Source organism: Scomber scombrus, chromosome 16, assembly GCF_963691925.1.
Source record: "Scomber scombrus chromosome 16, fScoSco1.1, whole genome shotgun sequence".
NCBI lineage: Eukaryota > Metazoa > Chordata > Actinopteri > Scombriformes > Scombridae > Scomber > Scomber scombrus.
This window is the reverse complement of record NC_084985.1, coordinates 12,343,466-12,360,055: the sequence shown is the minus strand read 5'-3', so window position 1 is coordinate 12,360,055 and position 16,590 is coordinate 12,343,466. Positions and strand designations below refer to the sequence as shown.

At 38.0% G+C, this 16,590-nt stretch overlaps 1 protein-coding gene across 1 annotated transcript; it reads left to right on the top strand.

Moving 5' to 3' along the window:
- Window positions 1-4,110: 4,110 nt before the first annotated feature.
- Window positions 4,111-7,694, top strand: rpl30 (ribosomal protein L30). The gene is made up of 5 exons (XM_062435723.1): window positions 4,111-4,182; window positions 4,298-4,347; window positions 5,420-5,565; window positions 6,737-6,867; window positions 7,595-7,694. Exons 2-5 carry the CDS (start codon window positions 4,327-4,329, stop codon window positions 7,645-7,647), a joined length of 351 nt encoding a protein of 116 aa, XP_062291707.1. The 5' UTR covers window positions 4,111-4,182; window positions 4,298-4,326; the 3' UTR covers window positions 7,648-7,694.
- The last annotated feature ends 8,896 nt before the right edge of the window (window positions 7,695-16,590 follow it).

The following is a 16,590-nucleotide window of genomic DNA, read 5'->3' as shown; positions in this document are numbered from 1 at the left end:
TCATGTAAACTTAAATGGATGATGCAACTCTGTTTGGAGACTGCAGTGAACCTTCAAGATGACACCATTCCCACCAACATGTTAAGAGGCTATTTATAGTATCAAGTAACAGTCTAGGGGATTTTAATATAGTTAATTGATACTTACATGTGTTTAACAGACATTAACATCCCTAAAGTGAAGCTGTTAAAGGTCAGTAACCTACAGCTTGAAAGATTAGACAGACAGCTCTCACTCACTATGCAAAAGCTATAAAAAAGTATTTTACATGCAAATTTATCGACAGCATGTCAAAGTAATTTTTGAATAAGGCAGCAGTTTTTCCAATGCACTTTTGACAAGCAGCATTATTTAAACTGTGTTATTTTCAGTTAATAATTCATATATAATAAATTATATATAAAATACAATGCATGGAGGTAATGCCACCTCTCTGCAGATGCAGCACACAGCTTATTTGTATATTCCACATATCTCATGAACATTAAATCATATTGTGATATCATGTTTTATAAGTTTTTTTGTTTGTTTTAAGTTCACCTGTATTGCTGGCTCCGTTGCTCTCCTCAGGTTTAACACTGGGTCTAGTCGTATCTATCGCTGAAGTTTGGGTACTGCTGGAGCATCCCATCCTGCCCTGAGCGCAAAGTGGACTGGGTGCTTATCTTCAGAGTGAAGAGGTGAGGAGAGGCTGCAGCTGCACTGATGACGTCGTGCATATATATGTATCGTCTCTATATATGGAGAGGACTCAAAACTTTGGGGAGCGAAATCCCTGAAGGAGTGAAAAAAAAGAAAAGACGGACTGGTCGACAAATTCCTCTAGTCTCGTGCGTAATTGCGCCTCATGGTCTCCAAACAATTGCACGCAGGTTGTTGTGTTGTGGCTTCAAGTTTCTTCACAGGTGAAATGTTGGCTTTTCTTGTGTACTGTAACTTAGGCTGTATCCAGGAGGCTGGCGCAGGGACAAAAATACATTATTCAGTCAGTGTGCAGAGGCCACCTATTGGGGCGGGGAAAGTGAATCAGTTGTAAGGACGACCTACTGCCGGTTTAACACACGCGTCTTAACGCTGAGTTGCAACTGAAGCAGTACAATGTCCGGTTAAAGTGAGCAAAATATGAAGCAAGTTGTCATTCACCTGCAGGGGCGCGCAGAGGGGCTCAAATTCATGAAAGAAAGGTGATTGTTGCAAATAAGTAAATAAATATAAGCCTGGAATGACTACTTTTGCTGCACTGTTAAATATTAAAATGTATGTATTAAAAACAAACTCATGAGTGAGGTTGGCTCAAATACTGCTACATGTTAATTTATGATACATGCATAGAAACGAAGTGTATTTCAGTAAATTCTCCTCACATGTTAACCAGCCCAACTCTTACCTATACCATAGTCCTCTGACTGACATCCTGAACTGCAGAAGCTCATCCCAACACTGCTGACAAAGATGCACCTCCTCTGGCTGCCTCTCTCACCTCTATATTTAACTCTTACCACCTCTCCATAGAAGACATGAGCTAATTGCTTCAGTAATAACAGACTGCTGATATTGTATGGCTCAGATACTATTACTATGTGCCAGCAAATTAGTTTAATATAACTGGGTGAATCACCTGATCAGAGGGAGAGGTATTGACATATTTAAGTAAAGGTAAATTAATTATAATAATACTTTATGAATGAGTTTAAAGAAATTGATTGATTGAACTTTATTGGTGATTAGTATGGATTTGGTAGATGCCAGGCCTTCTTCCACACCATGTCATCCACAAATGTATCCAATATGTGATCACATATGGTAAATGTAGTAATATCTCATTGGAACAGAGCTCTTATAGATCTGTTGTTTTTACTAGAATAACTGGAAAAATAAGTTCTGCCTATGTGAGTTTATGTTGGAGATAACCAGTGTTGGGGAGTAACTGGTTACATGTAATGGTGTTAAGTAATTTAATTACAAAATAAATGTAACTGTAATCTGTTACTGTTACTGAGAAAAATGTGTAATTAAAATACAGTTACAATATGAAAATGATAATGATTACAAAGAGGCTTACATCTGAATCAGACCTTTAAGATTGTGCTCAGAGGAGAGTTTTTTCCTCCTTTTTTAATATTCAACATGTTACTGAATACATATATTACTGTTTTTAACTCTTTTTTAAATCAATTTTTAAAAAAAATATATTTTGTAATTAAATCATGACATGGGTTTAAATGGTATCACAGTACCAATTAAGGCCATGTCAGACTTTTGAATTTTTTCATAAAATATATTTATTTTATATTCCAAAATCTGCATGAAGTAATAAATACATTTTCAAATGAGAAATAAATCTTGCTTTATAAGAAATGATCTCCCTTATAAATCATGTCAGTATCCATGAAAGACACCTGAACTTAGATTTTGGTGCTTAATGGGCAGGTGTGTAGCACCAAATTCTGGGCCCCCATACATAAGCCTCCTGAAGGGCCCCCCACCCCACCCTAGACCCACCCCCGCCGCCTTAAGTTGTTTTACTGTGGTTTGTGAATTGTGTTGTTTTCAGTTTGAGCTCACAGTATTGGAGATCACAAAGTAGACTATAACACACCTGTTATAATTTACTTCCTAGGTTACTTCAAAAAATTGCTAAGGCTACTGTACAATAATATACAACCACACAAGACTCACCAGTCAGTCAGATTTTACTTTCAAAAGAAATGTAAACAGGTTTCCATAATGCCACACATGGCTTAACATTGCTGTGATGTGATGATGTTAAACTCTGAATCCTTAATAAACAATAAACAGCAAAAAAATTCTACATCCAAAAACAAAACATGACTCATAGTCATTATGACCTCCACTCAAGTCTGCAGTAGAGGAGAATGGAGTAGCTGATCCACTTTCTGCCACTGTTTCTGAAAGAGACTTTTGATTGAAAAGCTAAGATTTAGATTTGCTAACAGGCAATGGACATTTGCTGTATTATGTGCTAGGTTACTTATGCCATTAACTAGATTTTTAAATTATTATCAGCATCAATATCATCAATAATAACTGCTTAGCATGTTTTAAAATGAGTAGGCTGCTACAATAGTTACAAATAGCATTTTAAAAACTGTTATAAGTCTATTTAGCCTAAGAGGGCTATTGATTTTGGTGAGCTTGGATGTGTTAATGTGTTGTCTCCATTCAAAGCAGTCTCACGCATTTCAAGCAGTTCACACACTCTCACGCCACACCTGACACGCCCCCCCCCCCCCCCCCCCCCCCCCTTCAGCAGATTGGGATGCGATCTCACGCCAATCTTGGGAGGTCTGATTAAAACCTGGTATTTCATCTATCATAATGGGCTTTAACATTTGGGCTGAACTAACCTTTCCTTGAAAAAAACGTAAGCATCTGGTTGCCTAGTCTTTGCTTCTTTCATTCTCCTCTCTACTTCCTCTTCTGGCAGCCTAATTTACTCTTTGACACGTTACTGCACCATAGAGCACTGTGTAGGAATGAGTCGCTTAACAACCATAGACTGTATAACAAGTTATCGACCGTTAGCGAGTCCTACCAGGCGGAATGAACCATTCTGCATTTTTGCAAGGGGGTGCAGGTAGTCTCAGACAGTCTTAATTTGATTAAAGCAACCTTATTATTGAACTTTCATTGCAACTTTGATTTTATTTTAATATTTATGACGTCGTTTTTTATAACTGATATATTTAAACAAAAGCCCAGGGCCCCCCCATGCTTGGGGCCCTGGTACACCATTCCAATTTCTCCCTCCACTTCGACGCCCATGTTAATGGGTACACTTACCTACCCATCCATCCATCCATCTTTTTTCCGCTTATCCTAACAGCTGAAAACATTAGTTAGACAATTAGAAAAATAATATACATTTTAATCTACAAGTAACATTACTTTTATTAAGTAATTAAAAAAGTAGTTACATTACTTATTACATTTTATATAGGGTAACTAGTAATCTGTAACCTATTGCATTTCCATTCCCAACCCTGCAAATCTATCAGGAACACTGTTAAGTAGTTACACTCCTCACCAGCAGGAGGGGGTAATGCACCTCACACTCTGATTTACAGCCGCTTATAAAAACTACAAAGAAGGCTCCTGATAGCGGCGCAATGCACGCTGGTACTTCCTTTCTCTCCGTGGCCATATTGGAGTAAACTCACAGTAAGACAAGCTCCGAGCTTTTTTAATTTAAAAACACCAGGATTTGATTATTTTCAGCATTTTGTCTCCACATAGAGCTTAACGACCGTCTCTTCTTCCCTCCTGTCGCTTGCAGGTTTGCCGGTCCGGACTAAAACCGCAGAAATGGTGGCCGCAAAGAAAACGGTGAGTGCGCGCTGCTCGGGCCCCGGTGCACGCTGCTGCTGCGGGGCTTCACGTGGGGAAGCGTGGCTGTGCTGGGCCTCATTAGCTCCTCATATATATATCTATTACTCTGTGTGTGTTTTAATATAAAGTGTGGTTTTAGGTTTAGTTGTTAGATGCCACTGGTGTGTTTTAATGTGTCCGACGACGCTGAAGTCAGACTGTCGGGTTAAAGGGAAAAGTTGAAGGAAACAAACGATGATTATCAACAGCTAATTCTTCGTTTTTTAAACATGTATACTTATTTAAAAGTGTTAGAAATTATAGTGAAAAGCTTTAACGCTGTTTAAACCCACTATCAGACGGGTAAAAGGTTTTATTTTGCTCATTACAACCAAAAAGGGCGATTTCAGTTTTTTGTATCCGCCCAGATCACATTCCAGTAGATCCAGATCAAAAACGGCTATATAAAAACTTGTCAAATCTAGATAAGATGATTATTAAGACTTCACAAATCTAAATGTAGTGGTTTTTGATCTGGACCTGGTTTAATGTGTACTGGATGAGGTGGAAAAGCAGTGATATCACTCTTTTTTTCTGCTTTCAAGAGCTGAATAAAGGTTACCCAAATCTGAAAGTAGGTTTTTATTAAGTCTCTGGGGTCCACTGTCAGTATTTAGATACAAGTTTTAGTGTAGTGGTTTTGATCTGGACCTGGTCAAAAAACGGTGAAATTGCCTGTTTAAAAGGAGAAAATTAAGATTTAAATAATCAAAATGTGTTAAAAACGGCATTGAGGCTTTTTGCTATGGTGTCTTTACTCTTTCATAAGTGTAAGTGGTGCAAAAATGGAGAATCAGCTGCGAAATATCATGATTTATGCTTCCCTTAACTTTTCCCTTAACTCTAAACTGTAACTTGTAAAATTCTGACAATGTATGTCAACAACAGACTTTATTTGCCCACTTACTAAATGTTATTTTCCACTTAATTTTGAGTGTAATGTACATCATCAGGGCTGAAAGTGGTAAATACTTATCAGCAGTGTTGTTTCTTTGCTGTCGCTGACTTGGATCTTATCTGTGTTTTTTAGAAAAAGTCGATGGAGTCCATCAACTCCCGGCTCCAGCTGGTGATGAAGAGTGGAAAATACGTCCTGGGCTACAAGCAGTCCCAGAAGATGATCCGTCAGGGAAAAGCCAAGCTGGTCATCCTGGCCAACAACTGCCCTGCTCTCAGGTATAACTGAAGTTTGGTGCATGAAGCTGCCGTTACTTTATATCCAAATCAACGCAATAAATATCATGTCATTTGTCGATCATTTGTCTTCAACATCAGGGCTTTATCAAAAAAAAAATGAGGCTAGTATTCAAGAGAATACTTTATGCAGGTGTTTAAAGGATGGGTTCGTAGTTTTTTTTCTTCCCCCAGTCTGTCTTGAATCAACAGCCAGGTGTCCAAAATAGTCAAATCAATTAAATATCTTTCAGTGTTTGTTTTCATGCCAAAGTCCCCTTTTTCATTACTATACTTCTACCAAAGGGAGTTCGATGCTAAAAGACTGTAAATGTTGCAGATATCTTCTTAATATGACAACTCAGACTGCTGAAGCCTCCTAAGCTTAAACTTTTAAATGCATTTTTGGCCATCACTTAAATTGAAAGCACATTTTATTTTATTTTATTTATTTTTTTCTTAAAGCGAGGAAAAACGTTTACTGTTCATATGTGTTTTGGGGGTTGATGCTCTTCAATTTTCCAGTGCAGGAGGACACAAGCAGACATTAGACACATGTTCACAGGCTTGTAAAACCTCTTGTTGAATTAATCAGGAAAGATAAGCAGGCATTAGATGTTGATCAACTAAAGAAAGGCTAAGACCAAGCTGATGTGGCACAACTAGGCTCTGGTTTATCCCATGTTGCCATAGTGACCAAAGCTCAAATGCCACTTAAAATTTGGATTTTTCATAGTGTGTATTTGGCTGGAATTTACTTGCAACATACAGATAGCATTCAGTCACTATTTCAACTGATGATTTTAATAATGGTTAAAAGCTTCTTAACAACTTTAAAACAAGCCTAACTTTTCTGTTCTGGAAAAAGTTTTATATAAATATCCAATAATTCACAGGTTAGCGTTTTTTAATTTTAATCACATCTGATTTGAAAGGCTGTTTTTGAAACTGTCAGGTTACACACTGATTATTGGAGTTGTTGAACACTTACTACAGTGATCCGAGTTTCTGTACAATCAGACATCCATGCTTAGAGCTTCAAGGGCAGCATGACTTGTCTACACCTTTTTTTAAAGCATTTTACTGCCTCCTGCTGTGTCTTTTGTCAAATTTACCATGTTTTCACATAATACTTGCTACTTAAACTCACATATTTTCTGTATTCCCTTTGCAGGAAGTCTGAGATCGAGTACTACGCCATGCTGGCCAAGACTGGTGTCCACCACTACAGTGGAAACAACATCGAGCTTGGCACAGCCTGCGGTAAATACTTCAGGGTGTGCACACTGGCGATCATTGACCCTGGTGAGTATCTGCACCCGCCACTGTACATTTGATTTCCAAATTTTTCCCATTAATGTGACACATTGAATTTGTTCTTTTGGCTCAGTGAGTTCAGACAAGAATATTTAATGGACTAATGGGAAGTTTCTGACTGTGACATTAGCCTGAGGGGAGAGTCCATGATGGAATAAAACATGTCTGTGTGTTTTTAGATGCTTGACTGTCTTTTTAGAGCTCTGGGTATCAAGTATTTGTTTAAAAGTAATGTAGCATCAGATGTTTCAGTTTGATGTTATGTAACCAGATCTTATATTTGTGCATCAGTGTCACTATGGGAGAGCAGCTCAACCTTACATCAAAACATCATATACAGAAAAAAATCAACTCATCAGGGTTAAATTCAGCTAACGAATGACTCCAAACATCTCCTAAATTGGTGTTAATTTTCGCATTTCTGATTAAATGAGGGAGCTGTGCTGAAATTGAGCTTTTTTTCTGCCACTTCTGTTCACTTTTTTTTTGTGCTTTTTGCTCACTTAAGTGGTCAAATTTAAGACTAATGGTTCACTTGATAAAACTGAACTTTGACTCCTGTCTGATCAGTTCATGAATGTGCAGCTTTTACACATTTGTAAGGGGTATTTTAAGATGTAGCTGCCCTGAGCTTGAGGATAGGATTTGAGGTCTTGGTACTGAGTATGTGGAAGTTTGTATTTTGGTCGACTGACTCTTTATCTTTTCTCTTCAGGCGATTCTGACATCATCAGGAGCATGCCAGATCAGCAGCAGCCACCTCAGTAGAGCTGTCCCCCACCCCGTTGTTATAAATAAAGTCGGTGTTAACAATACATGCTGCTGGCCTTTCTTCCTTTTTTTTTGTACAACCTTCCTGTCATGACATGGTGTTAGTCCTGCAAAGTGACCACAAGAGAGCAGCACTGTCCTCTTAAGGTTGTCTCAGATGAGTTCCCCACCCCTCACGTCATCAGTAAGAATATTTTCCTGCTGTGTTGAGGGATTTCCTCCTGTCTCTATAATGAGTTGTTTACACGCCGTCAGCATATTTACGTCTAAAGAAACAAATATAGAGACCAAATTGTAATTACATTTTTATTTTGTATTTCTTCAGACTTGCATAATAAATTGTGTCCACAGGGTGATCAGTTTCTGAGTAAACCGTCATGATCCACTCAACTGACCGCTTATAACCCTCTTGATGTCAAAATTATGCAACTGCTGATCTTTTGAGATTGTTTTTTTTTTCTCACTTACATAAACCTTGGGGATGACCGTCTACTGTATTAGCTGCAGCCTGGTGACAGTGTAATCGAGTACGGACGTGCTGCTTTCAGAGGCATTAAAGGCTTTACAGGGCGATGGCCACCACTGTCACACATACTGTTGATGTGCTGCGACTCAGAAGAAGCCAAGAATGAAGTGATTAGTGGTTATTTTCAGCCGCAGGCCTCAGAAACAATGCAATGAGAAGTAACAACACAAAATGCAGATGATCAACACTCTTAATTTATACATCCTGCTTTTAAGTTTGGGGAAGCTAACATTCAATTTATAGTCATTTAATTTGAATTTTAGAAGCATGAATTGAATTTTAACAAGTTTAAGTGCAAATCAAAGTAATGAAAACAGCGAAAAGTTCTCTGCACACTACTGTATGTTTTTGTTAAAAGATATATTGTGATTTCAACATTTAAGAGTCCAATTTGGTGTTTTAAATAGCTGGAAACAATTTAAAGGAATCATGTTAAGTTACTGGGTCAAACTATTTAAAGATAAGATATTCCTTTATTAGTCCCACGATGGGAAATTTACAACATTGCAGCAAAGTGGACAGTAAAAAAAAGTCAAAAAGAACAATAAGTACACAAGCAATAAAAAACAATAGTGGTGTAAATAATAGTAACACTATGTAAATAAGTAATATTGATGAGTGATAATATACATGAGTTGAGAATACTGTCACTAATCTGTACACGTTTCTTTAAGAAAACACAAGATTTGAATAAGATTAATCGACTAGAAAAAGCAAAACATCTCCATCTGTAACAAAGGTGAAGACTTTCCCCTCCAAACTCTCCCGTTGGGTTTGTAGCTGCATCAATGATAAGAATGTTACAACCACTACAGCGGCACTCGTGTGTAAAAAGAATAACATGCTGGTCATTTGCTGGCTCTGATGGGGGCTTGTGAGCCTACGTGTGGATTGAAAAGCATGACGGGAGCTGCTGCCAACCCAAGTGACCGTTCTTATAACTTCAGAGGGAGGATAAATAGAAAGATTAATTCACCCTTGAGGCGGTGGTGTTTTACTCACGCAGCTCCACGTTGCGAAAGAGGTCACGGTGAAGCCACAAATCTGCTGTGTGGGTGCTGGTGGGGGCTGAGTGCCTTGCTGAAGGGCAGCTTGGTGGTGTAGGTGGAGATAAAGTAGAGTAAGCCTTTCATCTGTAGCTGCTGATGGATGTCCAGTCGGGGCTGGCTCAGTCTTTTTTGGCCCTCTAAGCAGTAGCAGCAGTCCCATTGAGTGAAATTAAAATATAAGGTATGTAAAGTAGGTGAACACTGTTGATGCTCCACAAAAACAACTGAATACGAAGTAATGTCCACTCAAGGTAAACTTACTCTTGATTTTAAGGCTCTTGAATGTATTGCACTCAAAATTTAAGCCAACATGGATAAGATGTCATTAAGTCTCTGAAAGAAAGACAAAACCTTCGGGCAACATAGTGATTAGGGATTTGAGTCCAGTTTCCAGTGGCTCTCAATGTACTCACATACAAATGCACCAGCAAACAAAACAGCTCAAACGGAGGAGTGAACACCATTAGCTTTCCCTTCATTTATATATACAACCTTTAATTAATCAGGTACTCTCATTGCAGTCTTTTGCAGGAGAGACCTGAATACAGCAGATAGAGAGAAAACCAAACCTAACAAAAGGGACATGCGGCATCAGAGACAATCACAGACATCACACAGGTGATGGTGCTTGTCTTGGTTCAGCTGGTGACTGTTAAGACCTTTGTATCTTGTTCTCGCTATTTTCACACACATCAAAGCATTCAGTGAGCCCTGGTGCATTTGATATGTTTCTTCACTCTTTTATTCAGTTTTTTCCTTTAATTTTCCCCATCTGTAGCTAATCTATACAGACAAGTAGGTAGAAAAAGTAAAAATACATAAATAAAAAGTGCTAATTGTTTGAGGTTATGTTATAAATGAGTTTAGGTTTATGCTTGTAGATAGGCCTATATACACATTTATACAAATTTGTATTTAGTTTGACCTATGTTCAGTTACTTGCAACAGTTTTTACATGTTTATGTGGCATGATTTTAATATAAACTGTAATATATGTGATTTATATATTGTATATGATCAGTACATGAACCATTCATGTCCATCTCAAACCTGTCAGACTACATTTATTTGGTTTATCTGCTGTAGGCTCATGTTTCTAAATACTTAAAGAGATATTCATGTGATAATATTTGTTGGAAAACAATGTTAAATACATTACTCTAATGAATTTATGGCATTATAATCCACATGTTCTTTTTCGGTACAAATGCGATTTTGCAAGGGGAAGAACTGCATATCAACAGGCAGATGTCAACTTCATTCACTGAAAGGTAAGAATCACAAACTGGCAAAATAGGATAATATAAATTAATCCTATGATGTCAGGATCAGATGTCAGTGTTTGGCGTCAGTTTGCTGCCCTGCAGGGGCGGATGCATCCAACCAGAGGCAGACATAAACCGTCCCATCATCCACAGCGAGGGGTTTGGCCCACTTTTTCCAGTCATTGCATCCCTAATCCGTTTTCTTGATTCCCAATTAAATTGAGTGAAATCATCCCAGATGATCTGCTCACGTGCGGCAGATGCCCCCGTACCAAATGAGGACAAAATCGGAGGAGGCTGCAGAGTAAGATTTGAACTACAAGTGTGAACAATCTGCACCAAGTAGAACGAGGGCCTGTCGAGAGCCATGAAGCATTTTCCATCCATTTATATTTCTGGGAAACACTTTAGTTTTTTTCTTTTGTTTTTGTTTTTGTTTTCTTGTGTCTGACTTGAGTTTGAGGTTATTTTCAGGCTATTAATGCTCACAGTTAACAACAAAATGGATTGAATAGGACATGAATAAAAATAGAAATATATCTATACATGATTGCTTATCATAAAAATATAAAATGATACATATCTACTGTATATACACACATACATCCATATATTCATACTCATACATGCATTTACAAATGCAACCTTATATACAACCATGCACACAATTTAAAAACCATAATAATAACTATATAAAACACATACAAGCAAAAACAGACTCCAAAGACTTCAGCTGTTTATCTTTTGTGGTTTTGACTTTTTAAATTGTTTTAATTTGTAAAATTAATACAACTAAACACAAGGCAGCAAATTGTTTTATCACGTTGGACAGTTGGAAAGTTAATTTAATATTGAACCTTTTTCACCCTGCAACAAACTGAATCGTATGTGTTCATCAGTTACGGCTCAGTGGCTGCTGTGCGCTGCACTGTATATTACAACACATGACGTTATTGATCACACACTTCTCTCAGTGTCTCTGGGCAATGTCGTAACAGACATTAAATGAAATTGGACTCTGCTGTGCTGGGTGGAGGAATTTTCCATACCGGCAGCGGTCAGGCGGACTTCTCTTCACGGTCGTTTCTCATGGGAACCTGCGCTGAAGTAAAGGATGTTATGACTCAAGGCTGTCTGCTAAACAAATGCTCACATCTCTGCCTTCAGACTCAGACCCCATCTCACTGTGTCAACTCTGTATCCAAATGTCTTCTTAATCGATGTGCCAATGCCAAAGTGCCAAATAATTCTCTTCCTTAAGACATCCAAGGCTCAAACTAAAATTTGGAGCTGCACTGGCTGACTTTATGTACTACTTCAAACATTATTCTCTGTCACTGGATGAGTCAGACAAAACCATGTCTCACTGAATTGTTAATAATTGATGTCAGACATTGACTCTTTTGAAGCTCTAATAACAAAGACCAATAATTACCAAGGAAGGTTTTGTGAAGTTTGGTTTAAGTTGTTGATGTATATATAGGAAGGAGCCTAACAGGAAGTAAATATTCTTACATTTTGTTTTGTTTTTAAGGGAATATGCTCCTCTTCATATTCATGCATGGTGCCCCTTTATCTTTTGCTTTTCACTTGTCTCCACAGTTTGCTGTTTGCTTGTTGTAGCTGATTCTGTTTGCTCAGATGTATTTTGTTTGCTTTCTTCTGTTTGTTCTGTTACTTATTTTTCATTGATTTACTGTAGTAACTGCTCCTGTGTGCTATCACATTTGTACAGCTGAAATAGTTAATAAAAACTTGCATTATTGCAACAACAAAAAAAGAAGTAAGGTTTTCTGCTCCTTTCTGAAATACAGATTTCCATTTAGCAGACCACAGACCCACTTTTATTTTGCCATGTGTTACTTTTATATTCTGTCTTTATGTTTTATGTAAAGCACTTGAAATGTGCTATATAAATAAATTTGCCTTGCCTTACTTATGGACCCCACTTTAAGGACCATTTCTCTAAGGGGATGTTAAAGCCTCTCAAATCCTTTTTTTTTTTTTTAGTTTTAGGTATTAGTATGCAGTGAGTTATTTTTATAGGGCTTCGGGGTAAAATATTTGTAATGTAAAAACTAAAAGGAGAATTTGAATTCTATCTAGGTCACACACAGTCCGCTGATTTTGCAAAATGACATGTCCTCTTTCACATAACATCTCTCCTTTTTTCTGCGGCGGATGTTATTGTACAACCCTCTTTCCGCATGCAACAACAATTCAGCAAGAAAAGAGACAGAATGTGACCCACTTTTTTCCACCATGGCCTGTCCCAGTGGGAGAAAGTAGGTGAGTTTGTCTGTCTGGTTGCCTACTGCCAGACCCAAGGTAATGCCAGCCTCCATTTTGAGACAGGCGGCTAAATCCTTGCTGATCTGGCAGCTTGTTCGTCTCCACTGGGTGAAGGGGGGGTGCTGCTGAACCTCTGGGGGTGGCAGGACACGTGCACATTAGGCTGACTCCCATACAACTCTTAACTTTTGTAATCAGCCTATACGATAATATAATCCAAGAGCTGTCATATAACAAAGTTTAGAGCTGTTGCTATGTGCAGAGAAACAGTACAATTTGTAAGTATTTAAGGTTATATACAGTACCGGCCTGGCACTGAATCAGTCCACTCAGTCCTCAGAGGGCCACTGCACTCAGTTTCTGCCTGTTATGCATTTAAGTTTTGTTGACTGATACTTCCCCAAGATGCCAACTGTGCTATCACATGACACAGTAAACTGTAAATTGAATACGATGAGCATGATGTTGGCTTCAGCCAGTTCTAAAAACTCCACATACCTCCATATGAGACAGACTGTATAAACCAGTTCAGGTTTACCATTTAGGCACATTCACACTAAACACCAAATGTCAGATTTTCTTCTGTCCAAGCCTCCAAATAAGTCTCATGCAAGACCTTTTGACATGTCACAGTAGAAAAAGTATTTTTTTTCTGTACTTTTCAGTAAATAATGAAATTTAGGATGGCTGAAGTCCATTTAGCTGCTTCAGGACACTTGAATATAGTACAAATCTCTGAAAAAAGTCGATGCTGAAGACATTACGACATTGTGTCCTAACAGTGAGTGAGCGTCTGACTATCACGTCACATCGTGTAGCATCTGTCCACACTGAATCCGTTAAATATGCACTTCTGTTACGTCATGTGAACAAACCACGTACCTATCAGCTGTGCACTCAGCATCAGACTAAAGACGTAACCACTCAAGTTAAAGATGGGTGATTTCTTGCTATTCGACGTTTGCACTTTTTATTTTGAAAAACATATTCTTATTGGCTTTTCGAACATATAATATAGCCACACAATAATACAAAAAGAAAAACAGTGAAGAAAACAGGCAGTTACACAAAGTCTTAGTCCTTTGGGATGGGTTAAAAACACTTAGATAGATACAGGACAGTAAGTGGAGTTACATTCAGAAAGGTGGGAGAGGGTTTAAAGCTTAGATGCAGTGTAGTCTATAAATAGTTGCCAAATTCTCACAAAAGTATCAGAGGAGCCACATATTGTGAATCTCAATTTCTCAAGTTTGAGATGCTGCATCACTGAGTCCAGCTCAGAGGATGAGACTTAGTACTTAAACAGAAAACACAGGTTTTATATTGTGATATTTAGATGTTTCTTTACTAGAAAAAACCTTGTCTCCTTGTTGATCTCTCCCCAGCCAGCTGCTACCTAAATTACGTTTTTTTGTAGTCACATAAGGAGGTATGGTATAGATAACTCATTTAACTAAATCAGCTGTTCCTCGTCGATAATGTACTTTCAGTGTGAGTGACAGAAATATGTATGAATACATATTTGCTTAAAATGTTGAAAGTCTCTTTAAAATGTTTAAACCATGGAGCAAATTACATGTAAAATGGAAATTGCAATAACATAAAACAAGATGCAAGAAATATTTTTATTATGAAAAATGAGCACATGTACCTGAAATGGCTTAAATGTAATATAGATAGAAGAAAGAGTTGACCTGGTGGTGTTGTCTGATCTTTTTGTACTATATATATATTTATGTATGTATGTTATGTGTATATATTTCTGCATTTATAAAATTTTATTTTTGAGCTTATATTGTCCAAAATATATATATCTCTACATTTTTTTGAGAAGACAATGCAAAAACCTAAGTGCAAAAATCCCAACAAACAAACCAGTGAGTCAGTGAATAAATAGAGCAGACGCTAGTTGATTTTGTTGTTTTTTTTTAATTCAGAATTGAAGACATGAGCTCATGCAGATCCAACAAGAAAATTTGTGTGAATGGAAAGCGATGAACAACAGTCTTGAGTGATTCGAATAAAATGGGTCATCAGCCACCCCGGGTTCACATACAAAGATTTTCCTCCTTTAACCAGTCGAGCATCTTAAACAGCTCTGCAGCTTTTCAGTCACATCGCACAAACACAAGCACTGAGACATTTACTTCTGTCTTTTTTTTTTTTTTTTTAATTTAAGCTTGCGTCATGCACACAAAGAGCGGCTGATGATTTTAACCATGTCACAGATGAATAAAACACAAACACGTCAGAGCTCACACTGACCTTAAAGTGCAATTTCATTTTTCGGTTTTGTTGGATTTGCAAAAGCAGCGGTCATAATTCACACAGGGGCCAACGATGAAGGGGCCAACAAATGGCTACAATGTCAACTACAGTATTAGTATCAAATGGAGAACTACGTCATGGTATTTTCCAGGTCTAACGAGTCGTTAAATGCAGTCTTGCATAGTCTGAACCATTTTTTTTGTTGGTAGCAAATACTACTTGGGAAATGTTGGAAACAATGGGATTAAGCATATCTAATATTATTTATTCCATTATTATTCCTCATAATGCTCAACTGATTGCCTAAAGAGACAAAACACATATACTGAATATTGATTTTGTGCTACAACGCTAAACTAAATCAATGCTTTAGATCCCATCCATCGTTAATCTGAAAAAGGTCACCAGCACAGGAAATATCTCGACATGATATCACTGCATGTGCAAAAGAAATGTTACTACATATAAAGGGAGTTATGGCGTAATGTCAAACATAGCACGCAGGCAAGCACGCAAACACACACACACATACACACAGTGTCTGCACATACAGCAGCATGTCACGCCGTCTTTATAGGAAAATGCCCTCAGTCCAGCTAAGTAAGCTCAGCTAAAAAGATCACATTAAACCACCATGATCCTTGTAGAAAAAACCTCATAAAGACACAGTCGATGCTATTGCAGCTGCAACTCAACGGGAACACAGGACAGACGTCTCAGCTGAAACATTTTCAAACACTAATGTTCACACATTTTTAGATTTTCACGTATTGCCTCGAGTATGTCTGATTGTGAATCTGTAAGTGTGCAAATGTGTAAAACAATTAGTGACAAGTGCTTCTCTGGATGATTTACACGAATGCCAGTCGTTCTTAACTTTTTGAGATCTTGGAACAGGAAGGCAAACTGGAATAGATTGTGATTAAAATCAAAGAGGGTGAACACGGTTTTCACTGGCAGTCGGTGGGTAACAGGTTTACAGACTGTGTGTTACGCAGATACAAAAGGAAGATTGTTTCTTTTGTTATTGGTCAAGGAACCCTTTTTCAATATGATTTCCTGCAGGACAAGCTACATCAATACAACAGATGATATTTTATCACAACAGGTCACCCTTTTTCCTAATCGCTTCATTTTTCTCTCCGTTTTTTTTTTTTTACTGTTATACAAAAAATACAAAAATACCCCGACATTACATTCAAAGAAGGAATTTTGTCAATTTCTGAAAAAAAGTGCTCTTGCATAACTGATCATGTATGTCGCTTTCCTTCTCACTCTCTCTGTCGCTATTACTCGTCTCAGGTAGTTTGTTTCTAGACAAAGACCACGAGGGAGATTCACAGTATTAGGGGGGTTAACAGTTGGTGGCCAGACCGCTGCACGATTCACTCAAAGAAAAGTGCAAATGAAGTTGGGACAGAGTGTTCAGGGCGTGCAAGAGTTTAGACGCTGCCAGGGGACCGCAGCTGCCAAGAGGGAGGGTTGGAGGTGGTGGTGAGGAGGGGGAGCAGTTGAAGTTGCTGCGATAATGTCCTTGGAG